This window comes from Thunnus maccoyii, chromosome 3 (genome assembly GCF_910596095.1).
Source record: "Thunnus maccoyii chromosome 3, fThuMac1.1, whole genome shotgun sequence".
NCBI lineage: Eukaryota > Metazoa > Chordata > Actinopteri > Scombriformes > Scombridae > Thunnus > Thunnus maccoyii.
The window spans coordinates 8,164,009-8,179,636 of NC_056535.1; the positions used below are offsets into that span (position 1 = coordinate 8,164,009).

At 43.7% G+C, this 15,628-nt stretch overlaps 2 protein-coding genes across 10 annotated transcripts in view; one reads left to right on the top strand and one right to left on the bottom strand.

Annotated features, from left to right (window-relative positions):
• The window catches only part of zhx3a (zinc fingers and homeoboxes 3a), a 47,482-nt gene that overhangs the window by 26,860 nt on the left and 4,994 nt on the right, over positions 1-15,628 (top strand). Inside the window, exon 1 of one of the 7 annotated variants that reach the window (XM_042407321.1) lies at positions 2,102-2,162. The exons of 4 other annotated variants lie outside the window; for them this stretch is intronic. The gene's annotated coding sequence lies outside the window, so the exon portion shown is untranslated. Of the gene's footprint in view, positions 1-2,101; positions 2,163-7,223; positions 7,548-15,628 lie in introns of those variants that run through there. 2 more of the 7 variants (XM_042407319.1, XM_042407320.1) reach the window with 2 other exon arrangements.
• On the bottom strand, positions 119-4,325 carry fam83d (family with sequence similarity 83 member D). 3 transcript variants are annotated; one of them, XM_042407326.1, is made up of 5 exons: positions 3,600-4,325; positions 1,974-2,141; positions 1,692-1,816; positions 1,009-1,587; positions 119-960 (listed from the first exon to the last, which is right to left on the bottom strand). In XM_042407326.1, the coding sequence occupies exons 1-5, from the start codon at positions 4,071-4,073 to the stop codon at positions 615-617; spliced, it is 1,692 nt and encodes a 563-aa protein (XP_042263260.1). In that variant the 5' UTR covers positions 4,074-4,325; the 3' UTR covers positions 119-614. The 3 variants fall into 3 exon arrangements, with proteins under 3 accessions (XP_042263260.1, XP_042263259.1, XP_042263257.1); XM_042407325.1 differs by having other exon boundaries at positions 119-972; XM_042407323.1 differs by having other exon boundaries at positions 119-1,587; positions 3,600-4,322.

A 15,628-nucleotide genomic window follows, 5' to 3' on the forward strand; every position in this document is an offset into this window, starting at 1 on the left:
CCATGTGTATCCTGGAACTTCTGTGCAAATATTTTTTAAGCTATTCTTCACAAGAATTTGATTGCAATTGAGCTCAAAGTGAACACAAAGGCAGAGGGACAAAAAATACGCACTCATCTAGCAAAATACAACCTTATTTATTATTAAGGCACAGTGAGAGCTCTTTGGAATGATGCTCAGATGCAGTTACAGTAGTCAATTTTGATTTAAATAACCAAAACAGTCATCACATAAACACATAAGCACTTTGATGCATTTTCACTCACACAACAGCAGATATTATCCAGTCTTAACCGCCTCAGCAAATGATATTCATTAAACTGACATGGTCAAAAAGTGATTATTGCACGGTGTCTATGATTTCTGCAAGATGTTAATGTCAATTACAATTCTGCATTACCATTACACCAAAAATTGCTTCGACATGGACAGAACACAGCAACTAAAAAGGACAAAAGCAGGCACTGCAGAAAATAATAACAAATAGAATAAAGCTGAAATTCTACTGCATAAGCTAAAACCGTTTATTTGAAACAGAAGACCCACAAGAAACTTTGCAACAGCTCTTTCCCTAAAAACCCTCTGTCAACGAAATCCCTGAAGCCAGAGACAAACTAGTATAAACATCTGGCTCTTGGCCATGTGCCCGTGCCTGTGCCCACACTTTCAACACGCAGGCTGGGGTTCGGTCCCTGCCCACAGTCTTTGTGTACCTTCTGCCTGCTGGAAGTGCCAGGCCACTGAGTCATGTTGGTGACGTCCGCGAGCTCTCGCCTTTGGGACAGGGAGGTCACCATGTGCTCCAGCTTGAAGCGGATGGTTGAGTAGTAGTGTTGGCGTTCTTTGGACAGCTTGTCGAAGCAGCCCTTCAAGGTGTCGTCTGGAGCTGCCGGGGTGGGTGAGGTCTGTTTGGGATAAGCGGAGGAGGAAGAGGTGTCCTGGCTCTGGCTCTGGCTCTGGCTCTGGTTCTGGTTCTGGCTCTGGCTCTGGTTCTGGCTCTGGCTCTGGGTGGTGGTGGTGGAGGTGTCGGATAGGATGAGGTTGGGTTGTTGTGTGAGCTGAAGGTCAGTCTGGATGTCTCTGTCTGCCACCGACCAACTGGTCTGAGTTGAGACGTGGCAGGACACAGTGCTGGGGGTCATTAGCTCTCTTTCTGCTACCTTGTCTGCAGGGAAGCTCAGAGCAGTGCTACCAGCCAGGATCTCCTCCTTTAAGTGCTGCTCCTCCGCCCAGTCCTCACCTATGGTGGACGTGTCGGACGCTGGGGTGGCTTTAAGACCCGCCTCTTCAGTTGAGGGTTCACCCGGCAGCTCCACCGCTGAGGTTGGGGGCTTATGGCTGGGCGTGCTGGTCAGACACACCGGCTCTACAGGCCTCTCCCTGGCCGGGTGAGGGGAGGAGGTGACTGGGTTTTTGATGAGCAGGTGTTCGTAGATGCCGCTGTTTCGAACACTTGGAGGTCCCTGAGTGTTTATAGGTAGAGACTGGGCGTAGAGGATGCGGAACTCCTCGTCAAATTTCTCTGTTATCTGACCGGAAAGCTCGATCAGGTTGCTGCTGTTCAGTTTGCCATCGGTCCAGTTGAACCTGCACACAGGAACAAGATTAAACAACATGCTTGACATTTATTAGCCATCTAAAGCACATGATGTTTTATTTGACTTGAGGTAAAATGTTTAGCAGGCTGTTACCTGTAGGAACCTGTAGCCACTCTGGTTCCATCAATCAACATGAACCTCTCATGAACCTCGCCAGTAATCCGTGCTCCTGATCTCATGTAATATGTTGTACCAGTTATGGTTCTCACTCTCATTTGCTTTAAGGATTAAAAAAGAGAAAGCACAGGAGTGAGAGATCAGTTCAGACTCACCCAGTCACACCAAATCTTGGAAGGCATATTTTAATTCGATGCTGTCTGATGTTTGTGTTGTGCACACAGAGCCACACCCAGCTTTACTGAACCAACCACATACCCGAAGGTCATCCAAGCAAACACCGACATTTCTGCACATCTTGAGGAACGCGGGAGCACCTGATTGGTCCAGCAGGATGTAGACAGGGACTTTGCGGCTGGAGCATGCCTCCTGAAGATCTTTAAAGATATCCAGGTCTGTCAGGGAGTCTGTAACTATGGCAATCACCTGCAGTGGAAAATTACAGAGGTAATATAATAGAATTCCTTTTAGGGCTGCAGCTGTGCTCGCCCAGATGTAGCACATGATTGTGTTTTCATTATTATCAAATGCAAGGCCTTATTCAAACAGAGCTGCGAATCTCTCGCAGACACACTGCCTGTAATGCGTGTGCTGATGAGCTTTCTATTGACTGTGGTCTGTTACCATGGCAATCCGCAGTAACGCTTGGTCAGCAAACAAATTACTTTTATACAGGAGACAAGTAGGTGCACTGTAGGGCAGGCCTCCATTTTCCCCGAGCTTTGTTTTGCACTGAGATCTCTGTTTTTATGTGAGGAGGAATGGAATTTCACATGCTGTTGTAAAGGTTGTGTGTGGAGGATTAGACACGGATGTTTACATATCTCCGATTTATTGCTTCAAACTGGTGTTATCCACATGCAGCTTTGTCCAGAGTTCCCCACCTTATTTGGATGACACTGTGTGGATGCTTGTTTTTAAGAAAATGTGCAAAAATAGAGTGAAACCAGGCTGACCAGCCCGGTGTGTCGTTACAGTCAGTCGCCTCCTCGCACAATAAAGGCTGTGTGCAGTGAAGGGTTTTACATTACAAAAAGGACAGACAATCTTACGGTTAAACTTGGATGAGAATATTTTTCTAAGGTTTCAATCGCTCGCCAGCACACTAATATACCACCACCTTTTAGCTCTAAGCTAGAGAATGTTTAAACTAGAGCTCGCTAATGAAAGAGGTCTTGCAAACTTTCATGGAGGGGAGCAGAGCAAGTCGAGGCACATCTGGTACGCAGGCCCTACACAGGCCTGAGGTGCTGCTGAAGCCGCAGACTGCTTTCACGCTGGAATGTTTCTTTTCAAAACCAGAGGCTGGACTGACAGCTCCCGTCAGGAACATCAGCATGAATATTCATGATCTGTTTTTGTTTGTTTTATCTTTTTGGTCATTTTTTTTTTTTAAATCAGGATTTCAAAAAGCTGAGCTTCTAAAATGAAGACTGATCAAAGAAATTCCATGGGGACAATGTGGCGTGTATACAAAGAGCATTTGAGTTTTCCCTCCAATATTTTTAAATAACTGACATACATACACACTCAGTCTAACTGGTTTGTGGTTGGGGACCATTTGATAAAATATCTCTCTGAATTTGACAAAGAGCCAAAACTAATAATCCCGTTTTAGGATGATACACAAAGCCATGCTGTCATTGTTACCACTGTTGTCTTAAGGCCCAGAAAATACCATATGAACTATATTCCAATATGAAATAATGGGACATTAGAAATAGATAACAAGTAGATATTTTACAGTATGTCCATTTAGGAATGTCAAAAACACTGACACAATATGGTAAACATTTGTTAAGGGCGTTGCCAAATTATAAAGAATAATAAAAGTTAAATATTAGGTAAACCAGTATGTGTTTTCCATATTTTCTTGGTTCGTACCTCTCTGGCACTTTTAATCATGCGCCTCGCAGCCTCCTTGCAGCTGTAGATGCACGCCCCGTAGCTGGGCTGGAAGTACGCCACGGCCCGTGTGACTCCCCGGTAGGAGCCAGTGGTGAAGGCGGGCCAGCCCATCTCCAGCAGCGGCGGCTCCACGTCCGATACCTCGGGGAAATAGGTGACGGAGGAGCAGTCCTGCGACTGCTCCAGCACCTGGTCCTCTCCGTAGAAGGACACGCACCGCGGGGCCACGGTGGCGCTCCTGATCCGTTGGACTTCATCGTCCGACAGAAAGTTGGGGACCCTCTCTTTCCTGAGGAAGTCCTGGAAGCTGTCGACCCCTCCTGACAGCAGCTCCTCCAAAGCCAGCCGGTGGGTCTCGTTGTACACCTCCTGCAGGTTCAGGTCGTTGCCCCCGGTTTGTTTTGAACCCAACCTCAAAGGTGAGTCCTCCAGACACTGAGACAGGGCCATCTCTAACAGCCTCCACCGTCCCACAGGTGGCAGGTAACGTTTTGACCTACAGGAAGACAAATTCGTATTTTGTAGTTTCCCTCCGTTCCTGTCGGTCGTGGATCGGTATTGGCTGTCGGATAGTAGTCAAACCAGATTGGCGTCTCCGGGCTCGTCGAATCGGGCTGTCAGTCTAATGTAAAGCCGGTCTCATTGGCTCATTTGGAGGCAAACAAGCCTCCTGCCCGTCCCTCTTGGTCCCTCTGCTCTGCCCTGATCCGGTTACACCGCAGAGAGCAGCGGAGAGCAGCGAGCTCTCACTCTGCTGCTTTTCCCGGATATCACGGGTGTTGTGATTCCTTGTAGCTTCAAACTAGCACTTGAGTGTGTTTACTAAAAACAAACTCAGCATTTGCTTCACAGACAATGGCTTTCTGGCAGGGGTTTCTTTATCACTAGAGAACAAGATAAACACATATAAAGTGTTTTTTTCAACCATCTGTCTTTCACTCTTTCACCATCTTTCACCACAAGAAACTCCAATCTTGAGGCAGTTTGAAGTGAAGAAGAGCACTCCCCTCTTCAGATTTCCCTCGAAATTTAAGCCACTGACTCACACTGTTTAAATTCATGAAGCCGGTAGCTTATCAGCGGTCTTGTTTGTTTACAGTGCTAAAAAACAGTGTTGCATAAAGACCGCTGTTCAGATTTTTATTGTAAAATGCTTCCAGCCATGGATGTCTAACAAACATGGACTGCAAGAAAAGCACAATGCATATCAGTGTACAAATGTATCATGAAAACATTTAAATCTATAAATTTAATACACAAGTTTTTAAAGGCCCATCACACACACTGCCAAGAGACTGTTGGGGATATTCACAGTTATGCCATAGTTACAGAAAATGTATGCATTAAATTCATATACTAGTACATCTCAAACGAGGATGTGCTCAACAATCAAACTACTGTTCTAACCTTGTAACCATAGCAACAGATTGATGCTGCCTGCTGCTCGATAACTCACCGATCAAACTAGGAGTCACACTCAGTACAGACAGACAAACTGTGAAAAGTAGATTATGATTTGAACGCAATATATATGTTTTCCTATGACAAGTTTTCCTGAAAAGGCCTATAAATAATAATAAACTCCTCTTCGGTATCAGGTTACCTTGTGCAGAATAATTTATTGACTAGCTGGGCATATCCGGTGAAGACTATTTACACATTAATTCTGGAGGTGGGTAAAATAATAAAGTTAATAATGATAAAATATATACTCACCTTTCATACACAAAATACAACTCAAAATGCTTAAAAACTTACATGCCAAATAGACTTGAAGTAGATTTGGTGAACCCTGTGGTGACTGACGGTCACATGAAATTCAACGTTAGAATTAGCTCCAAAACCTGAAGTTTCATCTCAAATAAAGTATGTTGTATTGACAGTATTTTGCAGTATTACATCTTGTAGTATCTAGTTTGCCAGCAAAACATATCAGAAGAAGAGAAACTAATCTGTAAACCCAGAACCTTAAAAACAACATGGTTAAAGCACTGAGTTTTTCATTTAGAAGAAAATAAAAACCAAAACATAATGTCTGCTCTGTGTATTGTTTTGAGACCTTTATATCTGTACTGCACATTCATAATATCTTGTGCATGGGCCTGCATGAAGACATGGCCACAAACTAAAGGAACCTAACAACAGCTCACTGCTCTCACCACACCCTCAGTCTAATAGATAACACAGAGTGCAAACACTTTATATATAGACATAGTATGTAACAACAAAAGTTAAATTAGGTCACATTTGAAACAAATGTCTTTTAACCCCATCTTCTATATCAGCTTATGCACGACTACACGTCTCACTTCTGCAGACCGGAACCAGGGTCTGGGTTTTTGTTTTACTGTTGAGTGATTCATCTTCCTGATAGATAATCTTTGTTTTAACTGACTGTACTGTACACAGCCACAGCTACAGGCAACGTCTGAACTCAGTCAGGACAAACTGGGAGGGAAGAGCCAATCCAATCCTCCATGTTTCCTAAATGCCGGATGGCTCCATAGTATTGGTCCTATATGTTTCTAAATCACAGCGGACGTTTAACGTGTTAATATGTTGCATGTTGTAGGCATCATGCGATAGTCCCCCTTCCTGTCACACATTACATACTGTACACGTCTGACTAAATCTGTTTTACTTCAGTATTCTTAAGTATAATGAGACGAGATAATAACGACTTTATCATACTTAACGTTATATTTGTAGGCTACTTTGTCTTGTTGATATTAATTGATATGTTTTCTTATCCTGAAATGTTTTACCATAGTTATTTTGCCGTTAATCTGTTTTCTATTAGACACTTATTCTAAACATGTCTGTTCCAGTTTTGGGCTTCTGCGCTCTTAATGCGCTTTTACGCACAGAAGGCCAACAAGGTCATGAGGGTCACGGTCGTATAAAAACTATCCTACACAACAAGACATAACTAGCATTGGTTATATATTTCAAATAAACATGTCCTCTTTTGTTAAACTATAAAAACAGCCATTAACAACAAGTCTGGATTTGCTGTGCATCTGCGTAAATTGGTCTGCTACTATTACGCGTGTGCGTTAAAAGTCTATTTTAAGCCGCCACGCTAATAGGCCTGTGCTTAAAATGACAATTCCCACAAGTGTTAATATTCATAGTAGCCCATCAAGAGATTTTTTTTTCTAAAGACGGCGGGCATCTATTGAAAAAATATGTGACCTAATTAAGAAGACCTTTTGGGTGATGAAGCTCACTGAAACTGCAGATCACTGAACTCCTGTTAAATCCCAAATTTACACAATACAATCCATCTGTTCAGCCTGCTTCGCGGCGCCATTGTAGCTATGTATAACCCAATCTGTTAGAGCACTACCCCTATAACGACATACCCAAATGTGCACTGGGCTCAGTATACGTACCCCCCCACCCCCCTCTCCCCTCACACACACACACGCACACACTCTCTCTCTCTCTCTCTCTCTCTCTCTCTCTCTCTCTCTCTCTCTCTCACACACACACACACACACACACACACACACACACACACACACACACACACACACACACACACACATCCCCAATCTCATCCCCGCCCCTCTCCAAAATTTTAGATGAAAGGGCTTTTGGATTTTGGATGACGCTCCGAATCACGTGTTCATAGGAAATACACTCGCTATAATTTTTTTGGAGCTGCCTCGTCCTGCACCGCCGACCATAGTTGTTTTGCCGTCTCCATACAGTGTGGCTGAGGGGTGGAAAGGTAATGTAATGTAATGTACCTTGCCGTGGTCACTGACGGGTTCACGCCAGTTCACCGGGTTCACTTGAGGAGAGCTCCCACCCCCTGCTCGCCTCCTCTTCTTCTCAAAGCGCAACGATCGGAGCTAATCCAATATTATTCATTTATATATTAATGTCGGATTCCATTTTTTCCCACCGACTGTTGAGGTAAGGACACATCTACTCTTCCGAAACGCGAATACCTCTCATTATTGACGAGGTGCGATCTCCAAAGTTGTTTACTGGAATTATGTCTCGCTATTGAATATTGAATTTTCATCTGGTGCTGTAGTCAAAGCAGTTTATATGAAGTCGCCAATGTATAAAATGGCGACAGTAGGTGGAGGAGGGGGTGGAGGATTTTTGGGAATATTCATAAGGTTATATAGGGTGCCAGATCGCCTTGTAGGCTCCGAGGCAGTGTGTTGCCCCACAGTCTTGTGAATGGAGCGAAACGGGTTAACTCGTCAGTTTGTTACAGTTACAACAACGGATCCTCCGTCTGGCTGAATTTGCGCTCCTTCTCGCGCTATACAATGTGGCGTATCTGCTTATTTTATTGCACAACGCGCTGTATTTCCCCACTGTGCTGTGAGAGTGAGTGCTTTTAGTTGTGAAAGACTTCTGAACACAGTGCTATAGCAAGCTTATTGACTGATATAAGAAGCCCATAGAGTCCATAGATGTCCAAACTGCACGCCAAGTATCAATTTTCATCTACTGATCTCTCACTCTCTACAAATTTCTTCCTCTTGCCAGAGCAGAAAGGTAGGCCTGTATCTCTATGCACAGGACTCGTTTTCTTTCATTTCCTCCTCTTCCTCCTACCAACATGTGCTGCTGCCCTACTCTCTCTCTCTCTCTCACTCACACACACACATACACACACATTGAAACATATACAGTACAGTAAGTAGAGCTGCTTATTTCCAGAACCCGCGCATATTATGCAAACTGTGGATTATCAGTGAGGCATTCTGTTGAAAATATCAGTTCCTGTACAGTCACATTTTCAATCTGTACATAAATATTGACCCAGCTTTGAATGCCATGTGTCTCCCTCTGCCTTAGGGGAGGGACCTCTGTGCTGACTAATGTTGCCTCTGTGTAATATGTTGGGTGCACTGTCCATAACGCAAGAGAGAAACCCCAAATTAATCATAGCAGCCAGGCCAGCTAGACAAGCATGATTCATTGGCAATTTTTGGAATGTACTTTAATTATTTAACCATGTAAGCTTGTTACATATAATGTAGGTCATGGAAATGACTGCGCAACACTTCTGCCATTGAGGTTTTCCTGTAAGAGTGGGTGTTTGGTCTAAGTAGAGTACAGTCCAGTCTCCAGTGGACATTTCTGCACTCCGATAGTTAATTTGCAGGCGTGTGTGATGACCGGCAAAACAAAGGTAAATGAGCTCTCGCTGCGAGAGCTCCGGCAGACCGGGTTCAGCTTGGCCCAGTGAGTTCAGTGTGTGTGGAGGTTTTCACTCCAGCAGGACGCTTACACTGGGGGAATGTCAATTCCCTTTGTGGATCCCTGGGAACGGTCTTCCATCTCCCTTCTCGGAACTGCTTTAATGAGGCCAGGCATATTGCCTTTCATCCCTCACTCCCTGCAATTAGGCACAGCTCACAGTTTTCGTTATGGCCACAACGGAGTGTTTGTACACACAGACACAATGTAGTGGGCCAAGAGTGCCCACTCCCCCCTATCACAAAGCAGCGTCTGCACATGCCACCCCTCATATACCTGGAATACTGTACTTTTCAGGATCCAGTTCTCTGAATTCTTAACAGCGCTTACTGTAGATATTATGTTTGTGTGTGCCTCCCACTGCTCAAAATGAATCCCCTGCCAGAGAATACCGAGGAAGGTCATATGGTCATGATTTGCAGATTTAGCTGACATGGAGTGTATAACATTCCTTGAGTTCAGAGAAGAAAATCATCTATCTAATGCCAACCAGATCTATTTTCCAGCCGTTTTTATACAAACAAGCATTCATGATAGCGGCATACCTCACAATCCTCTCAGAAAATTCTCTGAAACACAATCCCAAGTCCTATTTTTCCCACCAAAAAGGACGGCGTCTTATAAAGGTTTAGTTTTATTTGGGTCTTTCAGCCTTTTTGGTATATCTTTTGTCATCGGACCAATGCCGTATCGAAGCCCAGACCGCTCAAAAGCCCCACTAAAACAGCATGTTTGCACAGTTCCAACCAAAAGAAACGCCTGTGCACTGACGGAGGGAGAGGGGGGGGAGGGGGGGTGTGGACCTCAGGGCTATTGGGGAAAGAGCCCCTGCCACTTTCTCTGTCCCATGTAAGAAAGGTTTGGTCAGCAGGAGCTGGTATTTGCCAGGCTTTGGCAGTTAAAGGAGGCTGTGATGTCAGCCATTTTAGGATGGACAGTACAATGTGCAGTACGCCGCCATCTTTCTTCCTTTTCTTCTTAAGTTGCCAAATGAATGCCTGTAGTCTTGGCTACAGAACTGAAAAAGTTATTCATCAAAAGTGATGTAAAAGGATGCATGACTCAGAATTTTTTTCTCTGTGCTCCATGGTTTATTTGTCTGTCATTCATCTGGGCCACAGATAGAAGGGTTTGGAGAACAATGTACGATTTCAACAGTGAGCGCTCACCCTAACACAAAACAGGACCATGAAGCAAAGATGCGCAGACTGGCAGAGTGCAGGAGGTGTGTACTGTAGCGCCTCAGTCTGCAGGCCTCTGCACGGATTTAGCAAGACAATAACACTGACAGGAGGTCATTTCCAGCCTGTACTGCAGCAATATTTCTTTCATCAGCGCCTGTCATAAACATAAGAACAGTGGAGCAGGGATTTATGTGTTGTCACTACATGACTTGAGGAAGAAAAAGCAAAGTCGTTGCTATGGACCTCACCCAAAGTTATCTGAAAGAGACTTGAACCATGAATGGACTTTTCAAAGATGGCTGGCAGGGCATGTGGATTAAGTTTGTCCTGCACCGGATGCAGTCCAAGGAATTCGGTGTGTATGCGTGTGTGTGTCTTGAGGTTGGTGGGTGTGGGCGAGTGACTCCGCTGTGTGTGTGGCGTGGTGGGCAAGGGGAAGAGAGGGGTTGCCATGGCGATGTTAACACATGAGTGGCACCACCGACCGGTCTCCCAGTGGACGAGGCTGCAGTCATGGAGGTAAGGGGGGTTTGGTGTGTGTGTGTGTGTGTGTGTGTGTGTGTGTGTGTGTGTGTGTGTGAGTGAGGAGGAGGAGGAGGAGAAGGAGGAGGACGAGATGGCTGACAACACCTGCGTCTCAGACATTCAGACACTAATACGCACACAAACACACCCATGTAGAAACAAAAAAAAAAAAAAAAGATCCCGCAGTGGAGACGGAGACTGCACTCTGAAGCCACGGCGGGTCTTCAGCTGACCAGGCTGTGAAGACGCTGTGGACTCGTGTGCTGTATTAGCACTGTGCTAATGACCCTGATGACTCTGAATTGTTTTTCAGCACACGTAACACTGGAGCCCAACACTTATTCATGCTGGCAGGCGTACAGTGACACACACGCACAAAGATGCCCCCAAACTGAAATCTGTCCACTCTTACTGTAAAAAAAAACAAAAAAAAAACACACTAGTCCACACTGGCAGCATGATGGACACAGGAGACACCCAGACACGCAGGAAACAGAACAATCGCAATTCGACAGTCAGCCGTCTAAAGGCTCCCAGCGCTGGATCACGTTTCCCTTATAAATGAGGCGCCATTGTTCCCAATCTCTTCTCTGTGCAAGACAGTAATTGCTCTCTGTCTCTGGCTTATATTTAGGTGTCCAGCTGATCCACTCACATGACATTAATCTATTTAATGGACATTTGGCAGAAAATGTTCCAGCTAAACAGATTTTTTGATCATTCAAATGTATCTGTCAGGATTTCCCCTCTCTGCCCCAACTCCCAGCGGACGCCCGGTCATTTTTTTGGCAGATTTTTTGAAGCAGGCTCACAAGACAGGCGCGGATCACTGTCAAAGCAAATTATACGCAAAACAAATATTGTCATAAGTGAGAGATTTTTAAAAAAAATTTATTTATTTATTTTTTTTAAAGCTCTTCTGCGACTGTCGCATCAAGAGACTCCTTGCCAGCTATTCAGTTCAAAGAGAAAGATTTCAGAGTGATGCAGGTGCTAAATGTTGCAGAGGTGAGGAGGGAGTGTGTGTAGATGTGTGCCTACGAGGTGTCAGCGGGGAGGAATATTGAAACAGCGCAGCCTGTCATCATCATCAGTCATCCTCTCACTTCACTCCCAAATGTCTGAGTTTTGTCTTCCTTTGTCCTTCCTCCTCCTCCTCCTCCTCCTTCTTCTCCAGCCTTCACGCTCTCATTCATGTGACAAGCTGCACAGCAAAAACACCAATCTCTGTTTGTTAATGTCAACTGTAGGTGACCCAACAATCTGGGAGTATCTGAATCATTGGACTGTTTTGAATTAAATTTTAATGTCTAGCAACCACTTTGCAGCCTCGCCTCCCTTTCCGCTGGTAGCAGCTCGCTGTAGATTGGGCATGTTTTTCGTGTTGTAATATTGTAATTACTGCAGCAGTTTATGAGGTGATGAAAGGGAATACATGCTGCTTTTTTTCAATTGGTTTGCTGAGATGGGAGCAGCACACTCAGCCATGTAAAAGTATAGAGCATTTAATTAAATATTAATGAGATGTAAATATAATATTGTCATGGAAATGACAGCGTAAGAGCACATAAGGGAGGCCCTCCTGTAAATCTTAAAGCTGCTATTAAATCAGGCGGAACGTATAAACCCCATCAGAATTTAAACCTAGCCTAATCCAATTTGTTTTGAAACGCTTGTTTTTGAAAAGTTGAATGGTTCAATCGCGGTTTTAGTTCAGCGAACAAGGCCCCATGCTTACGCTGAGCGTGGGTGTTCGGAAAGCGCGCCTGAGAGCTCTGCCACTTTCCCTCACTTCAGATATGACTCCCCTGGTCTGCGGAGATGAAAAGAGTTTCCTCCCCCCTGTGCTACGGAGCCAGTGCCAGCGCGAGGACATACGACACACAGGGGACAGTGATCGTCTGAGCGTTGTCTACCTCGCCGCTGAAACACAAGGCCTGGCTTTTCAGAGAGAACCATTCAATGGCTCCCTGTCTGGGAAGCCCTTGTCTTGTGTCTGATCGCACGTCTCGCTCGCCAGATAAAGCAGCCCATTCTTTTGATAGGTGACCTGATTCTTTATGTAACCTTTCTCAACTTTTGGCTTGTCTTGGGTTTTCTCATGCAGGAAGTGGAGTGTTTCTTTCGGGGAGGGAAGCTTCTGTACTAGGCCATCTCGTCACAGACCGGCATGCCCTCTGGGGGCTGCTACACCAGTCACAGCCCACCACCGTAACCAAATTACCTTCTCCATCATTTTATTTTCCATCTGATAGTTTTTGTGAAACACACTGGCAAACAGTGCCACTGTCTGACAAACAAAATGAATCACTTCAGCAGAGCTAAACTGAGCCAACACTGCTTTTTCACAAAGTTCTATAGCATAGTAGCATCTCTCACACAGATGTTTCGGATGTGCATGACTACATCCCCCTGCTGTGTGAAAGCTGACTTATAAATCCCTCCTTCAGTGGAACAAACGGAATGAACGGTGTGTCCTCACCAGGGGTTAATCGAGTGTGCCGTCAGAGGATATCATGACCTCTCTGGCGGCAAAACATACAGCACATGCCCACGTCTGGATGCAGTGAACCGGGATTACTGCATAAGATGCTGGTGACCTAGTTTTTTTGCTGTTTGTTTTGTTTTGTTTTGTTTCAGTTTTTTTTTCTTTCTGTCAGGAAGCAGCAGCCGTCAGTAGAAATGAAAAAAAAAAAAAGGTAGTTACAAGGAGGACGTCATAGTCTGTCTGGGATCAGTGTGTACTGTTGGGCAGTCATTTGAGGTTTTTAATTCTGGAACAGGTTCATCTTTTATTTACCATCCAGCCAGCAATGGTGAACATGCACGTGGATGCAGTGAAATGAAACTCTACGGAAGAGCTTTTCAGTGTGTACAAATGCAGTGTGGCAACCAAAAAAAATTAGTTGAAAGTATGTGAAATTGTTTTCTTTGTAACCAACAAAATGCTGCGCAAGGCTGGACTTCAACAGAAAGAAGGTTTTGGGTGGTATGGTGGGTGAATTTGTTCTCTTTACAGGATGATAAGCATGCAGGAAGAGGTAAAGACTGAGTGATAAGGATAGATGATGATAGAATGAGACTAGTTTTCAGCAGCATGTCACACATCAACACCTCTCCCGTCTCAAAGAGGAAGATATGTGCAAGAGGCTCTGCGTGTTTGTGCGTGTGTGTGTGTGTGTGTGTGTTAGTGTCACAAGTTCATGCAGAGGGCAGAGGGTGCAAAACTACATCTCCACTTTGATATCTGATTTGATTTTTTTTTTTTCATGTTTTGTACTTTCCAGTGTTAAAATGATTATAAAAACCAGCTGTATCACTAACAAAACACTGACCGGAGCGAAAGGGGAAGAAAGGGCAGAAATGTTAAGGATTGCAGAGACAATCTGTATCCATCCTTAGGACTGGAGCGTTATAGGAAGGGGATGCCTGCGGATATGGTTTGCTAATGGATTTGTGCACTCAGCGATCTGTGTATTGTGTTTGTATGCATGCATACGATGCCATGCTGTTGTTGAACAGATGTAGGATGAGATGGTTTGAGTCGGCAGCTTGTAAATGGCTTCAGATGTGTTTGTTGTAACCTTTTCAGACAATCACACTCACACACACATACACACACTCATACTAGTCACCTGATTTCTCCTCTTGTCACTACATAATGCCATCAAATGTAAAACATAAGGCTTACAGCTAAGTGTGGCAGTAAAATTCTCTCTTTCAACAGCAAAGTAATTTATGTTTTTGCTTTACAATATCAAACCAAAGAAGGACAGCACAGTACAACCCAGTGCATGTGAAAAAATTTAATATTAAATACATAAAAGGGACACCCCACCCCCCCCAAAAAAACAGTAAATTGGTACTAAATATTTTTTGCAGACAAACACAAACCTGTATGCATAATTTTGCATATTTTGGTTGTTGCAGACAATGTGAAACAGCTGGTAAGGTTAGATACATGTGCCGCTATCCATACGGAGCAGTGAAGTACGTCCCACTCAATAGGTGCAAAATCCCCGAGGTAGTCTGTGGACAATATTTATTTACTGATAATAACTCTTTCCTTGAGGGAGGCAGGTGGCATCTGGCAACAAAGACCCCAGGTCTGATTTGAAACCCAGCAAGTCATATTTACATTGTATCCACCTTAGCTTTGGTCTCAGTGCAAACCAACAGTTTAATTACATATTTTAATATGATGAAGCTTTACTGAAAATAATTCTGTGGACACATGCCATCAATAATTAGCAGAGCCAAACCTACGACAGCAGTCACAGAAAACAACAAATATCTGAGATTAGACTGTCATTTCTGGCTATGTTGATTTTCATGGTCTCTTTTTTTTTTAATTTATAAAAAGTGACAGCTAGACAGAAGTCTGAAAATCCAAGTAAATAACCAGAACACTGACAGGCTGCACTGATTGAAGGTGTGTGTGTGTGTGTGTGTGTGTGTGTGTGTGTGTGTGTGTGTGTGTGTGTGTGTGTGTGTGTGTGTGTGTGAATTACTGTCATTATTGAAAGCCCCTTTTCTTTGTAGATTCCCTCGATATATTTAAAGGAAAATATTTTTCAGTATTTTGGCAATCAGCCGAATGTAATTTAAAAAGATAAATAATAATTTTGTTAATGAACTCTGATGCCACTTTACCTTTTTCAGTACATTAATTTAAAAAAACCTTAATTTTTTTTGAAAAGAAAAGCCTTACACTTTTTACTTTAGTGCTGTGCTGTAATTGCTGATAAATACCACTTACACTTATCACACTGTATTTCCACCTACACTAATTACCGTGCGCAGGGCTATTATCTCTTCTGCTTACAGTAATATGCAATGTATAAATAATTCATATGTTTTTTTTATTTTTTGTAAGCATAAACTATAAATCTACTATTCACACATGAAATGTTTTATGTCGATTGCACAATGTTCAGGTTGGATGAATAATTTCTCTCTTTTCTCATGTTTTGCCCCCTTTTTTCTATCTATTTACTGTATCATACTGCGTTTTATTTTTTCTGTAATTATTAAATTGAATATGTGCTGAAAGAGTCACAAATC

Coding starts and splice junctions, on each gene's coding strand:
- fam83d (XM_042407323.1), bottom strand. CDS start 4,073: ATGGCCCTGTCTCAGTGTCTGGAGGACTCACCTTTGAGGTTGGGTTCA. Junction 2,142..3,599: donor TGATTAAAAGTGCCAGAGAG/GTACGAACCAAG, acceptor TTTCCACTGCAG/GTGATTGCCATAGTTACAGA. Junction 1,588..1,691: donor GTGGCTACAGGTTCCTACAG/GTAACAGCCTGC, acceptor TCCTGTGTGCAG/GTTCAACTGGACCGATGGCA.